At 59.7% G+C, this 13,794-nt stretch overlaps 2 protein-coding genes across 4 annotated transcripts; both read right to left on the reverse strand.

Moving 5' to 3' along the window:
• Positions 1-1,234: 1,234 nt before the first annotated feature.
• ACVRL1 (activin A receptor like type 1) lies at positions 1,235-8,334 on the reverse strand. Of its 2 annotated transcripts, none has more exons than XM_062630633.1 (11): positions 8,313-8,334; positions 7,841-8,026; positions 5,873-6,021; positions 5,047-5,271; positions 4,658-4,857; positions 4,468-4,567; positions 4,074-4,220; positions 3,640-3,915; positions 3,170-3,367; positions 2,208-2,338; positions 1,235-2,120 (listed from the first exon to the last, which is right to left on the reverse strand). In XM_062630633.1, the coding sequence occupies exons 3-11, from the start codon at positions 6,015-6,017 to the stop codon at positions 1,986-1,988; spliced, it is 1,557 nt and encodes a 518-aa protein (XP_062486617.1). In that variant the 5' UTR covers positions 6,018-6,021; positions 7,841-8,026; positions 8,313-8,334; the 3' UTR covers positions 1,235-1,985. The 2 variants fall into 2 exon arrangements, with proteins under 2 accessions (XP_062486617.1, XP_062486618.1); XM_062630634.1 differs by having other exon boundaries at positions 5,873-5,949; positions 8,313-8,333.
• Positions 8,335-9,747: 1,413 nt separating this feature from the next.
• Positions 9,748-13,215, reverse strand: ANKRD33 (ankyrin repeat domain 33). 2 transcript variants are annotated; one of them, XM_062630636.1, is made up of 5 exons: positions 12,636-13,215; positions 11,582-11,980; positions 11,280-11,409; positions 10,804-10,944; positions 9,748-10,725 (listed from the first exon to the last, which is right to left on the reverse strand). In XM_062630636.1, exons 2-5 carry the CDS (start codon positions 11,873-11,875, stop codon positions 9,950-9,952), a joined length of 1,341 nt encoding a protein of 446 aa, XP_062486620.1. In that variant the 5' UTR covers positions 11,876-11,980; positions 12,636-13,215; the 3' UTR covers positions 9,748-9,949. The 2 variants fall into 2 exon arrangements, with proteins under 2 accessions (XP_062486620.1, XP_062486621.1); XM_062630637.1 differs by having other exon boundaries at positions 12,939-12,973.
• Positions 13,216-13,794: the final 579 nt, after the last annotated feature.

The following is a 13,794-nucleotide window of genomic DNA, read 5'->3' on the forward strand; positions in this document are numbered from 1 at the left end:
TGTGCACGTATGTACGTGTGTGTGCACGTATGTACGTGTGTGTACACGTATGTACATGTGTGTACCATGTGTGCATGCAGCCGTGCATGGTTGTGTGTGTGTGTACACGTATGTACGTGTATGTACCGTGTGTGCATGCAGCCGTGCATGGTTGTGTGTGTGTGCACGTATGTACATGTGTGTACCGTGTGTGCATGCAGCCATGCACGGTTGTGTGTGTGTGCACGTATGTACATGTATGTACCGTGTGTGCATGCAGCCATGCACGGTTGTGTGTGTGTACACGTATGTACATGTGTGTACACGTATGTACATGTGTGTACCGTGTGTGCATGCAGCCGTGCATGTGTGTGTGTGTACACGTATGTACATGTGTGTGCATGCAGCCATGCATGGTTGTGTGTGTGTGTACACGTATGTACATGTGTGTACACGTGTGTGCATGCAGCCGAGCATGGTTGTGTGTGTGTGTGTACACGTATGTACATGTGTGTACACATATGTACATGTATGTACCATGTGTGCATGCAGCAGTGCATGGTTGTGTGTGTATGTACATGTATGTACACGTGTGTGCATGCAGCCGTGCATGGTTGTGTGTGTGTACACGTGTGTACACGTGTGTGCATGCAGCCGTGCATGGTTGTGTGTGTGTACACGTATGTACACGTGTGTGCATGTAGCCAAGCATGGTTGTGTGTGTGTGTACATGTATGTACATGTATGTACACGTGTGTGCATGCAGCCGAGCATGGTTGTGTGTGTGTACACATATGTACATGTGTGTGCAGTCATGCATGATTTGTGTGCCTGCAATCACACATGATTTGCATGTGCATCATCTGTGCATGCGTGCACACACGTGTGCGGGTGTGCTGCTGAGCCATGCCTGGCCAGGGCACCCCTGCCCTGCTCAGCCCCACATACCTCTCACCCCACTGCCAGCCCCACCGAGGGCCAGCAGCTCCCAGTTCCTCCCAGTCCCTAACTGGGAGCAGGAACTCACCCTGGACCACGGGCGGAGCGGACCCCAGCACACGGGAGCATCCGGTGCATTCCCAGTCCCTCGCGGGCGCAGGGAGAGGGTTGGGATGAGGCTGGAGCGAGGTTTATTGCGGGATGCGGAGCGATACACGATGCTGAAGCAGTAACTGAAGCCATAAGGAAGCGCCGGGCTGCAGGGTCCCATCCTGCTGCGTGGCCTCGGTGCCCGACGGGGCAGGTTTGGCAGCTCTTCAGCGATCAAATAGCTTTACACTTTATTAAATATATTAAATCTTAATCATTAAATAACTGTGGAGCAAAGCTGCGGCTGCGGAACATCGCAGTCCTGGCCCGACAGCCCTCAACGGGGGGTGGGTTTGGGGATGGTGGCGAGCGGTGCGAGCTGGAGCTGGCCGCAAGGGTGCACCGAAACACCCAAAAGCTGGCAAAGCCCAAAAGGGCTTGGAAAGGGGGGAATGTGGGGAGCCCCTTGGGAAGAATCAGGCCCCTTGGCTGCGGGAGCCGGCGCTCGGCGCATCCCTGCAGCACCGGGGATGCTCGGTGCCGGTGGCTCCTTGTCCTGGGGACCCCCGAGACCTGGCCCTGGGGGACGCTGCCTCTGGACCCGCTTCTCCCGCTGAGATCCAGCCCACGCGGCACAGCCCTGCCGGGGAATTCCTGCTGCCGCCGAGCCCGCGGCATTCCCGCTGCCAACGCGCCGGGCAGGCAGGTCGGGGCAGCGCCCGCTGCCTGCGGTGCCGCGGTGGGTGCCAGCCATTGCCATTCCCAATGGACAGGCGCTGGATGATGGATCCAGGCCTGCAAGATTCCTCCCTGTGTTTTCCCTGTTTTCTCCCTCCTTGCCAATGATAAAGCCCCTGAGGACGGGTGGGAAAGGCAGCGGCTGCAAACAACCTCCCCTTGTGACCAGAAGCCATCCCAGTGTCAGCTTTGCAGCATTCCCAGTGCAGCCCATGGATGCTCCAGCACATGCCCGGCGCTCACTGCTCCGGTTTGGGCTTTTCCAGGGAATTGTTCAGCTTCTTCAGCGTCTTTTTGATGCGCAGGGCGGTGAGGCGGGCAGAGGGGCTCTGGTACCAGCATTCCTTCATGATCTTTGCCAGCGCTGACAAAACCTGGCACAGGCACAAAGAGGGGGGGGCATGGATGGGTGTCATGGGATGGGGTGGGAATGGGATCAGGGCAGCCCCCCCGGGACTCACCGGGTCGGAGAAGAGGCGGTTGGGGACCACGGGGGTCTGCTGGTCGATGCACACCACCTTCTTCATGTCCTCGAAGCTGGGGTCGCTGGGGACGGCGTCGAAGAAGGGCGGCCGGTACTCCTCCACGATGCCTATGGGAACGGGGAGCAGTGTGAGGGCACTGGGGGGATGCGAGGCTCACCCCCTGCCCCGTGCATCGTGGGGTACAACAGACCTGCCATGGGGTACATGTGGGAATTGCATCAACCACAGCCCTGGTGCCACATCAGACCCACATGAGCCCACCTGCTGGCCCCGCTAATCTCAGCTTAGTGCCTCCATATGTCTGTGTGTCCACGGGGTTTAACCTCTCTGGTGGGAGCCCCCTGCACCCTGAGGGGTGGCTCCTGCACCTTGGGGTCCTCTGGAGCCCCTTTCCTTGATGCCGTGGGGCTGTGCAGTGGCAGGGAGGGGGGTGAGGGTTAAAACCAGCTGACGGTCACCCCCTGCACTTGGTTGGGTAATTTGGGGGAAATGATTAACGTGAAGGAGCCCTGGGGTGGTAAATGAGATTATCCGGAGGCCAGACTGCGCCTAGGGGAGCCTCCCGCCTCCCCCTTCAATTAATGCTTCCAATGGGCTTTGCTGGCGCTGAGCAGGGGCAGGAGGCTCCTTCACAGCGCTGGGGACCCTGTCCCTGTCCCCAAGCCTGTGCTCCCGAGCCAGGCCCCGCCGGCCGGAGGTCCCGACCGTGGCTGGGTTCCAAGCAGCAGCTCCAAGCTGCTTGTTTTCTAATCAGCGCTGAACAAACAAAGCGCTGATTGAGTCTAATGGGCCCTTTAATCAGGGAGCCGGGTGCTGACACTAGATTACAGTGTTTATAATTGACAGCTAATCTGGGCAAAGGGAAAGAGGGACAGAAAGGAGCAGAAAGGAGCAGAGAGGAGGGAAGGGGAGCCCGGAGCAGGCGCGGAGCCGCTCACCATTCACCACCGTGCGGCGGGTGATCTCCCACAGCACCAGCCCGTAGGCCCAGATGTCCGTCTTCTTGTAGGACTCGAAGCAGTCGGTGCGGATCTGCTCGCTCAGCACCTCCGGGGCCATGTAGCGCTTGGTGCCCACCCGGGGGTTGTTGCCAATGTCCAGGTAGTCGCTGCCCTGGGAGTGCATCACAGCCAGCCCTTGAGGAGGGAATCAGAGAGGCACTGGGGTTGGAAGAGACCTTGGAGATTGGCAAGGCCAACTGGGAAATGCTGGGATGATGGAGTCAGTCAGGGCCATGCTCGTGCTGTGACTGCGTGATGCTTCATCCCTGGGGCAGGATGGCCCTGGGTACCACATCCCCAGGGTACTGTGTCCGTGGGTATCACGTCCTCAGGGTACCACATCCCTGGGGTACCACATCCCTGGATATCACATCACTGGGGTACCACATCCCGTCCCCCCATCTCACCCAGGTCTGCGATGCAGCACTGCCAGTTGCTCTTCACCAAGATGTTCCTGCTCTTCAGGTCACGGTGGGCAATGGCAGGCTTGCCCTGGGTGCCAAAGATCTCCACGTGGAGATGGACGAGGCCACAGATGATGGAGGAGGCCAAGCCCAGGCAGGTCTCCACATCCAGGGCTGTCCTCTGCAGGAAGTCGTAGAGCGAGCCGTTCTCATGGTAGTGGGTGATGAGCCAGAGCTGAGTGCTGGAGTTCCTCGACGTCATGTCAGAGGCGATGAAGCCTGGATGTGAAGAGGAACTGTGACCATGGAGCCACTTTGCAGCTACTCCAGGGTCACCAAAGCATCCCTGGGTATCATATCCCCAGGGTACCACATCCCTGGGTACCGCATCCTTGAGTATCACAACCCCGGGTACCACATCCCATCCCGCTGCTCACCCAGGATGTTGTCATGCCGCAGCAGGACAGTGTTGTAGATCTCTGTCTCACGGAACCATGACTGCTCATCACGGGAGGAGAAGATCTTCACGGCCACGCTCTCCCCATGCCACACGCCTCGCCACACCTCCCCATAGCGTCCTTTGCCTGCCATGGCCACAGCACCATGTCACCCAAAGACCCCTCTGCTCACCCCCATGATGGTGTGGAGCATCACAGGGTATCTGTTGACCTGGGCCAAGTGACACCCACCACCACCCACTCCATCCTCATCCCACCAGCAGCACAGGGGGAGAACTTGGGGTCTCTGTGGGGTTTTGGCTGAGACACCCAGGTCCTGGCTCTGGTGCCATCACTGGGGGAAGGTGGCTGCGGGTGCAGCCTCTCTCCTTACCCACGCACTCCACCAGCGTGATCTGCCGGGCCACAGTACGCTGGACGAGGAAGGGCAGCCCCGAGCCACTGCCCGTGGTGCAGTCATCGCTCAGCAGGTCCTGCACAGGCAGACAGTGGTGGGGTCAGCTGGAGAACCAGCCCACGGATCCCTCCCTCCAACACTCTGGGGGCATTTGGAGCTCACCCACCTCCAAGGTGCTGTCTCCCACCATAGATGCCTTCAGCATGAGGTCCATGTCGCCCAGGTCACTTTTGTTGTGGCGGTGCTGAGCCACCTTCCAGCAGAAGAGCGCTGTGAGCGCCACGAGGAGGAGGAGGGTGAGCAGCGGGACGAAGATCATGAGGAGGAGGCTGGGCAGGGAAGGCACCTTTCCCAGCCTGTCTTCTCCTGGGTGGGGGGAAACAAGGGGTGGGAGCATGAAGGTGGACCTGGGAGGGTTGAGGGTGCTTGAGGAGGGTGGCTCTGCTTGGGGTCAGTGGGTGACAGCCCAAGAAGGGACATCCCTGTCCCATCTGGTGACCCTTGAGGTTCTGATGGAGCCCAAGCACACATCCATCCATGCAGGGCTCCCTGTACCTTGCAGGAAGATCTCCAGCTCGGCGTTGCACATGCTGGTGTCGCAGCACCTCATCCCGTACTGCTCCGTCACGGGCGTGTGGCAGTTCTCCAGGATGTGCTGGGAGAAGCAGCCCCGGTGCTGGGTGATGGCCCCGTCCTCCTTCCTCTTGCTGACGAAGCACACCTTGCCCGTGCAGGTCAGCGTGCTGCAGTGCGGGACGTCGCAGGCGCACAACAGCTCATCTGCACAGTGAGGATGGGGCACGTTGTGCCATGGGGACACCCCACAGGGCAGCCTGGGACACGCTGCTGGCTTCAGGGACAGTGACATCTGTCCTAAAGTCTCTTGAACCCAATGCTCCCCTCTCGCCTAAAAGCTGCCCCTTGTCATGGCCGTGGGGTAGCGGTGGGGCTGGTGGTCCCACGGCTCATCCCTCAATGAGCTCTGCTGCCTCAGTCCTCCCTGCAGAAGCACTGTGCCTGGATCTGTCCCCAGGTCACTGTGGTTTTCCCCTGGGATCACGCTCCCAGCTCCTCACCATCACCCCTGGGAAAAGCCACGTGCATCCAGCCTGCTCCCATCTCCCCCCTGGTAACGTCAAAGCGCCTGATGAACCAGAAGGAATTGAGCGGAGATCCCCTCTGGTCACTGTCACAGCGGGGAGCCCCTCACTGGGACAACGGGGGTCCCCAAGGAGCTCTGTCCCCCCCTGCTTGCTCCAGGCAAGCTCCAGCAGAGGTTTATTTGGAGCAGAGCAAGTGGTGACATTCCCAAAGGGACGAGGGTTTGTCTGAAACCTGATGCATGGCAGGAGCATCACCACGTCACCTGGTTGGTACTCACCGGCTGCAGAGCACAGGGACATGGCCATCAGCATCAGCACTGGCACCACCCGGCTGCAGGCTCCACACAGCATCTTCCTGCGGGAGCAGAGGGGTGAGAGGGACCCCCAATGTTCCCACATCCCACACGTCCCTGCAGTGCCCATGTCCCTATTGCAGGGCTGGGGAAGGAAAAGGGGCACCTGGGGAGTGATGGAGTGGGCAGAGTGGTGTGAGGTGGGACGTGCTGCTCCCAAGTGGAGCTTGGCTCCGGACGTCCTGGGTACAGCCCTTCCTGAGAGCAGATCCCTGGGACCTCCTGAGCCTGGGGAACCTCCCAGCCGCAGCATCAACACCACACACAGCCCCAGGGAGCGCGGCCCTCAGCGTGTCCATGTTGTCCCAACTCCCTCCTTCATCCCAGTGGCCGTTCATGGGCTCTGCAGCCCCGCATCCCAGCTTTGGCAGCATCCGAGGTGCAGACGGAGCCCGGAGCCCCAGCCGGCGCCGAGTGCGTCTGGCCACGATCCGGAGCTGGGTCCCGGGGGGGCTTTTGCATGGAGTTTATCAATGACACGAGCAGAGGCGGCCAAATCCCAACCCCTCATCCCCACCCCACCCCCCCAGCTGGGATTTGGGGGAAGTTTTGCTGTTTTCTGCTTCTTTCTGCCCCTGGCAAGGGCTCGTTCCTGCCAAAGCAAACACGGCGGAGCCGCCGCTGCCCCCCGCCGGCATCGCTGCCCCTTTCCACGGCTCCGAGCGCTCCCCGGCCCCTCCTCGGCTCATTCTTTGTCATTCCCGACATAAACACGCCAAAGGCTCCGTTTCCTGCAATTGAAGGAGCCCTGCCCAGGGCTGCCGGGACAGGAATCAAGATTGTTTAGATCCTGGCCTCGATGGGGAAGCGGAGTCACGCAAACCCGGCCCTCAGGAGCACGCTCCGGCCGCGGCCCGGCTCCAAACAGCCTTTTTCTCCCCAAAATAGCTGCCTGGGTGGCGCTTGTGGGGAGGAAACAGCAACGGGGCTGGTCCTGGGTGCCCGGTGGGATGCTGCTGGGGATCAGCATCACCTGGAGCAGGGCTGCTGTGCCCTGAGCCTCTGGGATGCTCCGGCTTCTCCTTGTGAAAGGTGGCATTTAAAGAGAAGCCAAAGTTCCTGGGGGGTGAATTCCCCTCTCGGGGGCACTTCCATAGAATCCCGAGCCTGTGGGATGTTTGCCATGGATCACAATGCGGTCAGCGCCTCAGCCCAAACTTTGCTCTGCGTGCAATAACATAACCAAGAGCAAATCTTAACCCAGAGCTTCCCTGGCATCCCATGGGAACAACATCCCAGGACAAACCAGTCCCCATGTCTCCATTGCTGTGCCCAAACTTCCTCCCTCCTTTCTGGAGCTGCCTTCCCAGTGTCTGGAGCATCTTCCCAGCCAGGCTGGGAGGTGATGGCAAGTTACATTGCTGTGTTCCATCCTTCCATCCTTTGGGATTTGCATCAGCAGCAGGAGAAGGGAAAGCACCCCAATTAGAACCTCTTGGATGGCGCATAGCTGGGATCAATGGGCAGCTGAGGGTTCCCGAACAAGATCCACTTCCCGGTTGGAATTTCCTTGTGACCCCCCACACGCGTGTGGTCACACATGCAGCAAAGCCGGTTGCACCCTCCAGTGTGGCCCCATCGCCATCATTCTCGCCCCTGGCTAAGAGCTGTCACCTTCCCCTTGTGCCTTTCCAAATCCACCCAAATTCCCCAGTTCCCAGCTCAGCTCCGGGCTCTCAGTAGAAGCCATGTATGATTCCAACTCTTCAGCCAGGACCTGGCTATAAACCCGGCTCTAAGCTCCCACCACCACCAGAGCCCCGGTTCCAGCCTCTGCCAACCCTGACGTCAACCCCGGTGTCCCTCCAAACATGAAGGAAACGGGACCAAATCCTGATTCCAGGATAAATCCAGGGGGAAACACAACTCGGGGCAGCTCCAGACCCCACTCACCTCCAGCATCCGTGTCCGGTGCGGTGAGGAGCTGGGACGTGGCGCTGGCTCAGCCGGGGCAGGTCTCAGTGCCGTGCAGCCCGGCTTGGAGGAGCTTCATGGACCTGCTCCCGTCCCGCCACCCATCCCAGCTCCCGGCTCCCCGTTCCCGGTGGCCCTGTGATCCGAACGCAGCCGCTTTGTGGTCTGGATGTGGGAGAAGTCAGAAAAATGCTTCTTATTACTGCCTCTTCCTGCCTGGCTCCTCTCCACCACTCCCAGCTAATAAAGCATTTCCTATTGCTGAGCACACATCCATGGCCAGCCTCCCTTCCTCCCGCACACCGGGCCCCAGCTCCATCCTGGTTGCTCTCCCTCAGCCCATTCCTCCCACCCTTGTCCTACACCAGGCACTTTCCCACCCAGTTTCCCGGCTTCCCAGGCAAACCCAATGGGGACATCCATCATTTCTCCTACCCCGAGCACCTAAGACCTTCTAAAGCTGATTGCTTTGATGGTGCTGGAGCTGGGAGCCATGGATAGACGCTGTGGGAATGACCTTGATGTGCTTGGCCATCCCTTCCACTCCTGCATCCAACTCTCCTGGGGATGGGAGGGAGCATCCCGGTGGAGCCAAGGGGCTTCCTGGCTCTTTGCATCAGGGGGTGATCACCCTATTGGGGATGCTCAGCCCTGGGCCTGGGGGTGCTGCTCAGTGCCAGCACATCCCTGTGCCTCCTGTGGGTGCTGGGATGCCAGGGGCAGAGCCGTTCCCACGGTGGGAGGCCGGGCACTTCCCGCTCCGTGTGGGATGCGGAAGCACCGCTTCCCCTTTTGCCAGTCTGTGCCTGTGCTTTGGGCCTTTCTCAGCAGCTTCACCCTCCTCCTGTCCCCCGCCCTCCTCCCAGCCCCTTCCCAAGCCCCATCCCTGCCTTTCTGCCACCAGCACGGGGACCCGCTCCCATCCTCTTTCCCAGTGAAGCTACGGGGCCTGATTTTCCTTTGTTCCCTACAGCATCCCCAACCCCAACTGCGTCCTGAACCCAACCAGCACCCAGAGCAAAGGGGATCACTGCCCTGGGGGAATGGCTGGGCTTGATGGCCTTAAAGGTCTTTTAACCTGCTTGAGTCTATGATGCTAAAGCTGGAGCCCCGCTGGCCGCCTCATCCCCGCTATCGCCCGTGATCTAGGAAGCTTAAACAAACAAAGGCACAAAACCAGGATAAACCATGCGGGACCCTCAGGCCTGACCCTGCCCGTGCCGGGGCCGGAGCTTTGTGGAGGGGAAACGGGCAGTTCCCATCGGATAGGAGCCGCCCGGGAGGAAGCCGGTGCCTGCAGACGCCTTTATCACTGCGACCATCTCTGATCTGATCTGATCAGCCCCTCCTGGGGCTATTCCTGGCTGGTTCCTGTGTCCCTGCCGTCTTCCATGGGTTGATGCACATGGTGGGCATCAGCTCCCTGCTTTATGGTTGCGGTCAGTGATAATGAAGTCATCTGGAGCCAGGGCTGGCCATAGAGCTGTTCCTGGATGCACCAAACCCACCCCAGGGTCTCTGATCCCTGCCCTGATCCTGCATCCACAGCCCCCTGTTCACCCCCTCAAAGCAAGACCTTCATCATCATTTGGGTGCTCAACATGGTGCATCATCGCACAGAAAGCACCGTGGGCATCCCTGGACCATGATCAAACCACCCCCAAAGCTCATGCAGCATTCCCCATCACAGCAGAGGGGACACTGGCTGGTGGGACCCTGACTGCCCCTTCCACCTGTGCAGCAGGATCCAGGCTGGTGCAAGTGATGCTGCTCCATGTGCTGCCCAGGACAAAGAGTTTGCCCATCTGCATCCTGGAAATACACAGGAATTGGGGAGTGAATGGCACCGAGGGGGTGACAGGGAGGAGAGGGGACACTGGCAGCAATGGGGGAGCTTCCTGCCAGCCTGACAAGCATCCCTGAGCTTTATTCAGCAAATCAATCCTGTTAACATGGCAACCGCTTCCATTTCAGGACCATGCTCCACACACGCGGCAGCATCCAGGGCTCAGGAAGATCAAAGGGGAAACAGGAAGAAAGAAGGAAAAAGGACAAGAAGAAGAGGAGGAAAGAAGGAAACCTCCTGCTTTAGCATCTCTTCCCCCCTTTCTCCTTCTTCTCCTTCTTCTTTGCCTCCTCGGCTGCTTTTCTCTCCTTCAGCTCCTTGTACCTCCACTTGGGAGGCTGCAGCAGGTTCTTGTCCCTCCCGCGCGGGCTCCGCTGCCTGGTGCGGGCGGGGGGACAGGGGTCTTTGCTCACTCGGATCCTCGGGATCGGCTCCCCTGGGAAGATGCTATTCCCGCGCCGCAGCCACAGCGGCAGGAAGCTCAGGAGGGTCCTGGCTGGGCGGCGCGGAGGGGAGAGCCGAATCTCCAGTGGGGCTTGGCCGTTGCAGGAGGATGCGCCGGTGCTGCAGCCCGAGGTGGGCTCTGGCTCCGTATCCGCATCCAGCACGTGCTTCCCAAGGATTTCCGGCACGGACAACCTGCTCTTGCCCACCTCAGGCGGGCTGTTGGGGCAGACGGTTTGGCAAGCAGTGGCCACGAAGGGGCTGGCCAGGGAGGTCGTCATCCTCACCATGTGGTCCAGGACGCCGTCCTCCTCGGGGTTGCGTGGGAAGCTGATGGAGAACATGGATCCGATCTTCTCAAACAGCCGCTTGCTCCTGGATTTGGGGCTCAGGGCCTTGGCCACCAGCTCGGCCAGCGCTGGCCACTGGGGCTGGTACATGGTGCTGAACTGCTCTGCCCGTGGGCGCCGCAGGAGGCTCCGGATGCGCACGGTGGTCTCGAAGCGGCCGGTGAAGGCTGCCCATTCCCTGGCTGTCTTCCCTTTGATGGGGTCCACCGCTTGCAGGTCAGCTCCTAGAGACACGGGATGCAGAAAGCATCATCCCGGAGCCGCAGCACCCCCCCCCCGCCAATCCCATGGGAGACGCTCACCAGCCAGGAGCAGCGCGGTCACGCAGTCCTGCTGCCCCTGCACCGCTGCCTTCATCAGCGCCGTCAGGCCCCGTGGGTCCCTCTTGTCCACCTCAAGCCCTGGGTAGTAGTTGAGGAGGTAGTTGACGATGGTGATGTGTCCTTAACAGCCAGAGAGAAGCTGCGTTAGAATTGCCACAGTTAAGGAGTGGGATCTGCTGGTGCCTCCTTGGAGAAAGGGGATTTAGTGAGGAGTAAGAGGGAGAGGTTTGGAGGGATCAGGGCTGAAAGGGTTGGGTTCCAATCCAAACCATTCCATGGTTTTATTGCTGAAGGAATCTCCATTTTACATCATCTACCCACTGCTAAGATGGACCAGAAGCTTCGATGGGGATGGTCACATCCCTTGGGAGCCTTGGCTTTCCCAACAGCTCATATCAGGGTTTATGGAGGGGCACATCACTCCCAAGGGGTGCCATGGGCTGTGCCACACCTACCTGCCTGCGCAGCCATCATGAGCGCCGTGTTCCCATCCTTGTCCTGCTGGTTGATGTCTATGTAGGGGCACTGCTGCAGCAAGGGCACAATGTCCACAAAGCCCTTGTAGCAGGAGACCATCAGCCCGTTCTGCAGAGGGGCAGCCCTCAGCGTGGGGGCACCGCAGCATCCTCCTCACTGCGGTGCTCCCATTGTCCAGCCCAAGGCAGGATCAGGAGGGGAGGACGCACAAAGGTGCTCCAAGGATGGGATCAACCTCAGGATCTCCATCCCATGTCGAAGCCACCCCCCGGCCACTCACCCTCCCGTTGATGTCCACCTCCGTGGCCTCGCTCCGGGTCACCCCCTGCTCCAGCCTCTCCCGCACCAGCCTGGCATCATTCCTGGCACAGCACTGGTAGAGGCTGAGGTCCCTGGCACTGCCGGCCTCCAGCGGGAGCTCATAGCAGGGATAGACGGAGTCATCGGAGAAGATGCTGCTGGTGTCCGAGGGCTCTGACTTCTCCTCTTCCTCCTCTTCCTCCTCATAGTGCAGCTCTGGGTCAGATGCATCCAGGCTGGAAGCATGTTCTCCTCCACTGCAGGCATCTGTCATCCGGCCCAGCCGGGGAGAGCGAGCCCAGCTTGGCCCCGAGCCCTGCCTGGCGCCAGGAGCCTCTTCCCGTGGGATTCAGGGATACTCGGGACCGTTCACACCCTCCTGTGGAAACACGGAGCAGGCGTGGAAACCCTGCGAGCTCTGCATCCCTCATCCCATGGGGAAGCCTCAGCTGGCTCCCAGCCACGCAGGGGCCAGTTTCCATCCCTTGGACTGGGTGCTGCTGGGTGCTGTTGAGGGAGAGAGCATCCCCACAGCATCGTCTCCAGCACAGAGCAGGGAAAACAGGAGGACTTCTTGGGGGCTGAAGGGTGGGGAAGTGTCCCAGGTAGGTGGGGAGATGGGAATTGGGATTGGGAATGTCTTGCTGGAGGTACAGATGCTGATGGGGGCACTGAACACAGCCCCAGCAAGATGGGCACATCTCCATCCCACCCTATGGCACACCACTGCTGCACAGCCACAAAGACCTATCCCAGCACCAGAACCAGAGCCGTGTACAAAGAGAAGGGATAAATCCAGCTCCTTGTGACCAAGCAAGAGAATAGAGGCCGGAGCAGCTCCCGGATCCCCAGGGATAAGCCTTATGGCACAGGGAACCTGCAGCCCTCTCAGCAGAATTCAAACCCCTGATAGAAGCCAACTATTAACTGAGAAAGGAAAAAGCCTTTGCAATGCCATTAAAGCCTCCCACCCCTCTTGGACATCCCAAAGCAGGCTCTGGGAATGAGGAATCCTCACCATCCCCATGGCTTACCTGGGGCTCAGACCTTCCCCACGGCTCCCTTTTGGCCTGGGCAGCATCCTGGCTCCAAGCAGGAAGGAAACCTTGGCAGGAACCAGTGGAACCCCCCCTTTATGCTTTGCGGTGAGAAGGAGGCTTCTGCTCCGGGTCCAAGGTGGCCTTGGGGCACCAAAGCTGTGACGAGCCACACACTGGCGTGGGCTCAGCACAGATAAACCCCTGCTTAAAATGGCTTCGTGAGCCTGAGCAGGATCAGGGCTGCTTGGGGAGGATTTAACATCCTCAGCCCAGGAGGATGCTTTGTACCTGCCTCACCTTTGCTGCAGCCTGAGCAGCCCTCAGTGACTCAGCCAAACCCCCCAGCTCCCTCCCAGCTCCCTTTATATGCTGGCAATCAGGGAAAACTGGGAGCTGCTACTTCAGCCAAGGGCACAAACACCTGTGGCTGCGCAGGTGCATTGGACGAACCCTGGAATTCCACCCTGGAATTCCACCCAGCCCTCCTCATCCTCCTGGATTCTGAAGCCCTCAGGGGGAGCTGCAGGAGCTGGTTTCCTGCATTGCGTGTGCAACCTGGCTGCTCTCATCTTCGTCTCTACAGGGCTGGTGGCGTGTGAATGGGTTCAACATGCTGGGGCCAGCTGGGATCTGGGAAAAAGGGCGCGTTTAGTCCCTGGATCAGCTGTTTTCATGGCAAAAAGGCAGGAGTTTGGTCCCAAAGCAGATCGTGGGAGGCCACGTTCTCCACTTCCAGCAAGCATTAAGGCAGAGTCCCAAAGGTCACTGTGATTGCATCCTTGAACGTGACAATATGGAGCAGATGAAGGATACCAGCTGTTTCCTCCGTGTTGGGAGCATCCTGCTGGGAAGCGCGAGCTGAGGGTTCTGTTGCTGGACACGAGAATCTGCTGCTGGGCACATCGCGGGGGACCGGCGGGGGGACACCGGGGGATGGCGCCGGCAGAGCCTGCCGGTAGAGACGGGGCTCTGCAAAGCCTCCGCCTGCCACAAGGGGATGCCGGAGGCCGCGGGAGGAGGTTTTCGGTGTTATTTTGGGGTAAGAAACTTGCACATCGACGTCGTGGCACCCTCCAGATGTGATAGCATCAACTCAGATGTGATGGCATCATCCCAGATGTGACGGCATCCTCCAGATGTGATAGCATCAACT

This window comes from Pezoporus occidentalis, unplaced genomic scaffold (assembly GCF_034315485.1).
Source record: "Pezoporus occidentalis ecotype Australia unplaced genomic scaffold, CSIRO_AGI_Poc_V1 ctg357, whole genome shotgun sequence".
Taxonomy (NCBI): domain Eukaryota; kingdom Metazoa; phylum Chordata; class Aves; order Psittaciformes; family Psittacidae; genus Pezoporus; species Pezoporus occidentalis.

Excerpts from the sequence above, each read along its gene's own strand:
- ANKRD33 (XM_062630636.1), bottom strand. The coding sequence starts at position 11,875 with ATGACAGATGCCTGCAGTGGAGGAGAACATGCTTCCAGCCTGGATGCA. Across the intron at positions 10,945-11,279 it reads CATGATGGCTGCGCAGGCAG|GACACATCACCATCGTCAAC; the intron begins GTAGGTGTGGCA and ends CTGGCTGTTAAG. Across the intron at positions 10,726-10,803 it reads GACCGCGCTGCTCCTGGCTG|GAGCTGACCTGCAAGCGGTG; the intron begins GTGAGCGTCTCC and ends CCGTGTCTCTAG.
- ACVRL1 (XM_062630633.1), bottom strand. The coding sequence starts at position 6,017 with ATGGGCACTGCAGGGACGTGTGGGATGTGGGAACATTGGGGGTCCCTC. Across the intron at positions 4,568-4,657 it reads TGGGAGACAGCACCTTGGAG|GACCTGCTGAGCGATGACTG; the intron begins GTGGGTGAGCTC and ends CTGCCTGTGCAG. Across the intron at positions 3,368-3,639 it reads GTGCTGCATCGCAGACCTGG|GGCTGGCTGTGATGCACTCC; the intron begins GTGAGATGGGGG and ends TCCCTCCTCAAG.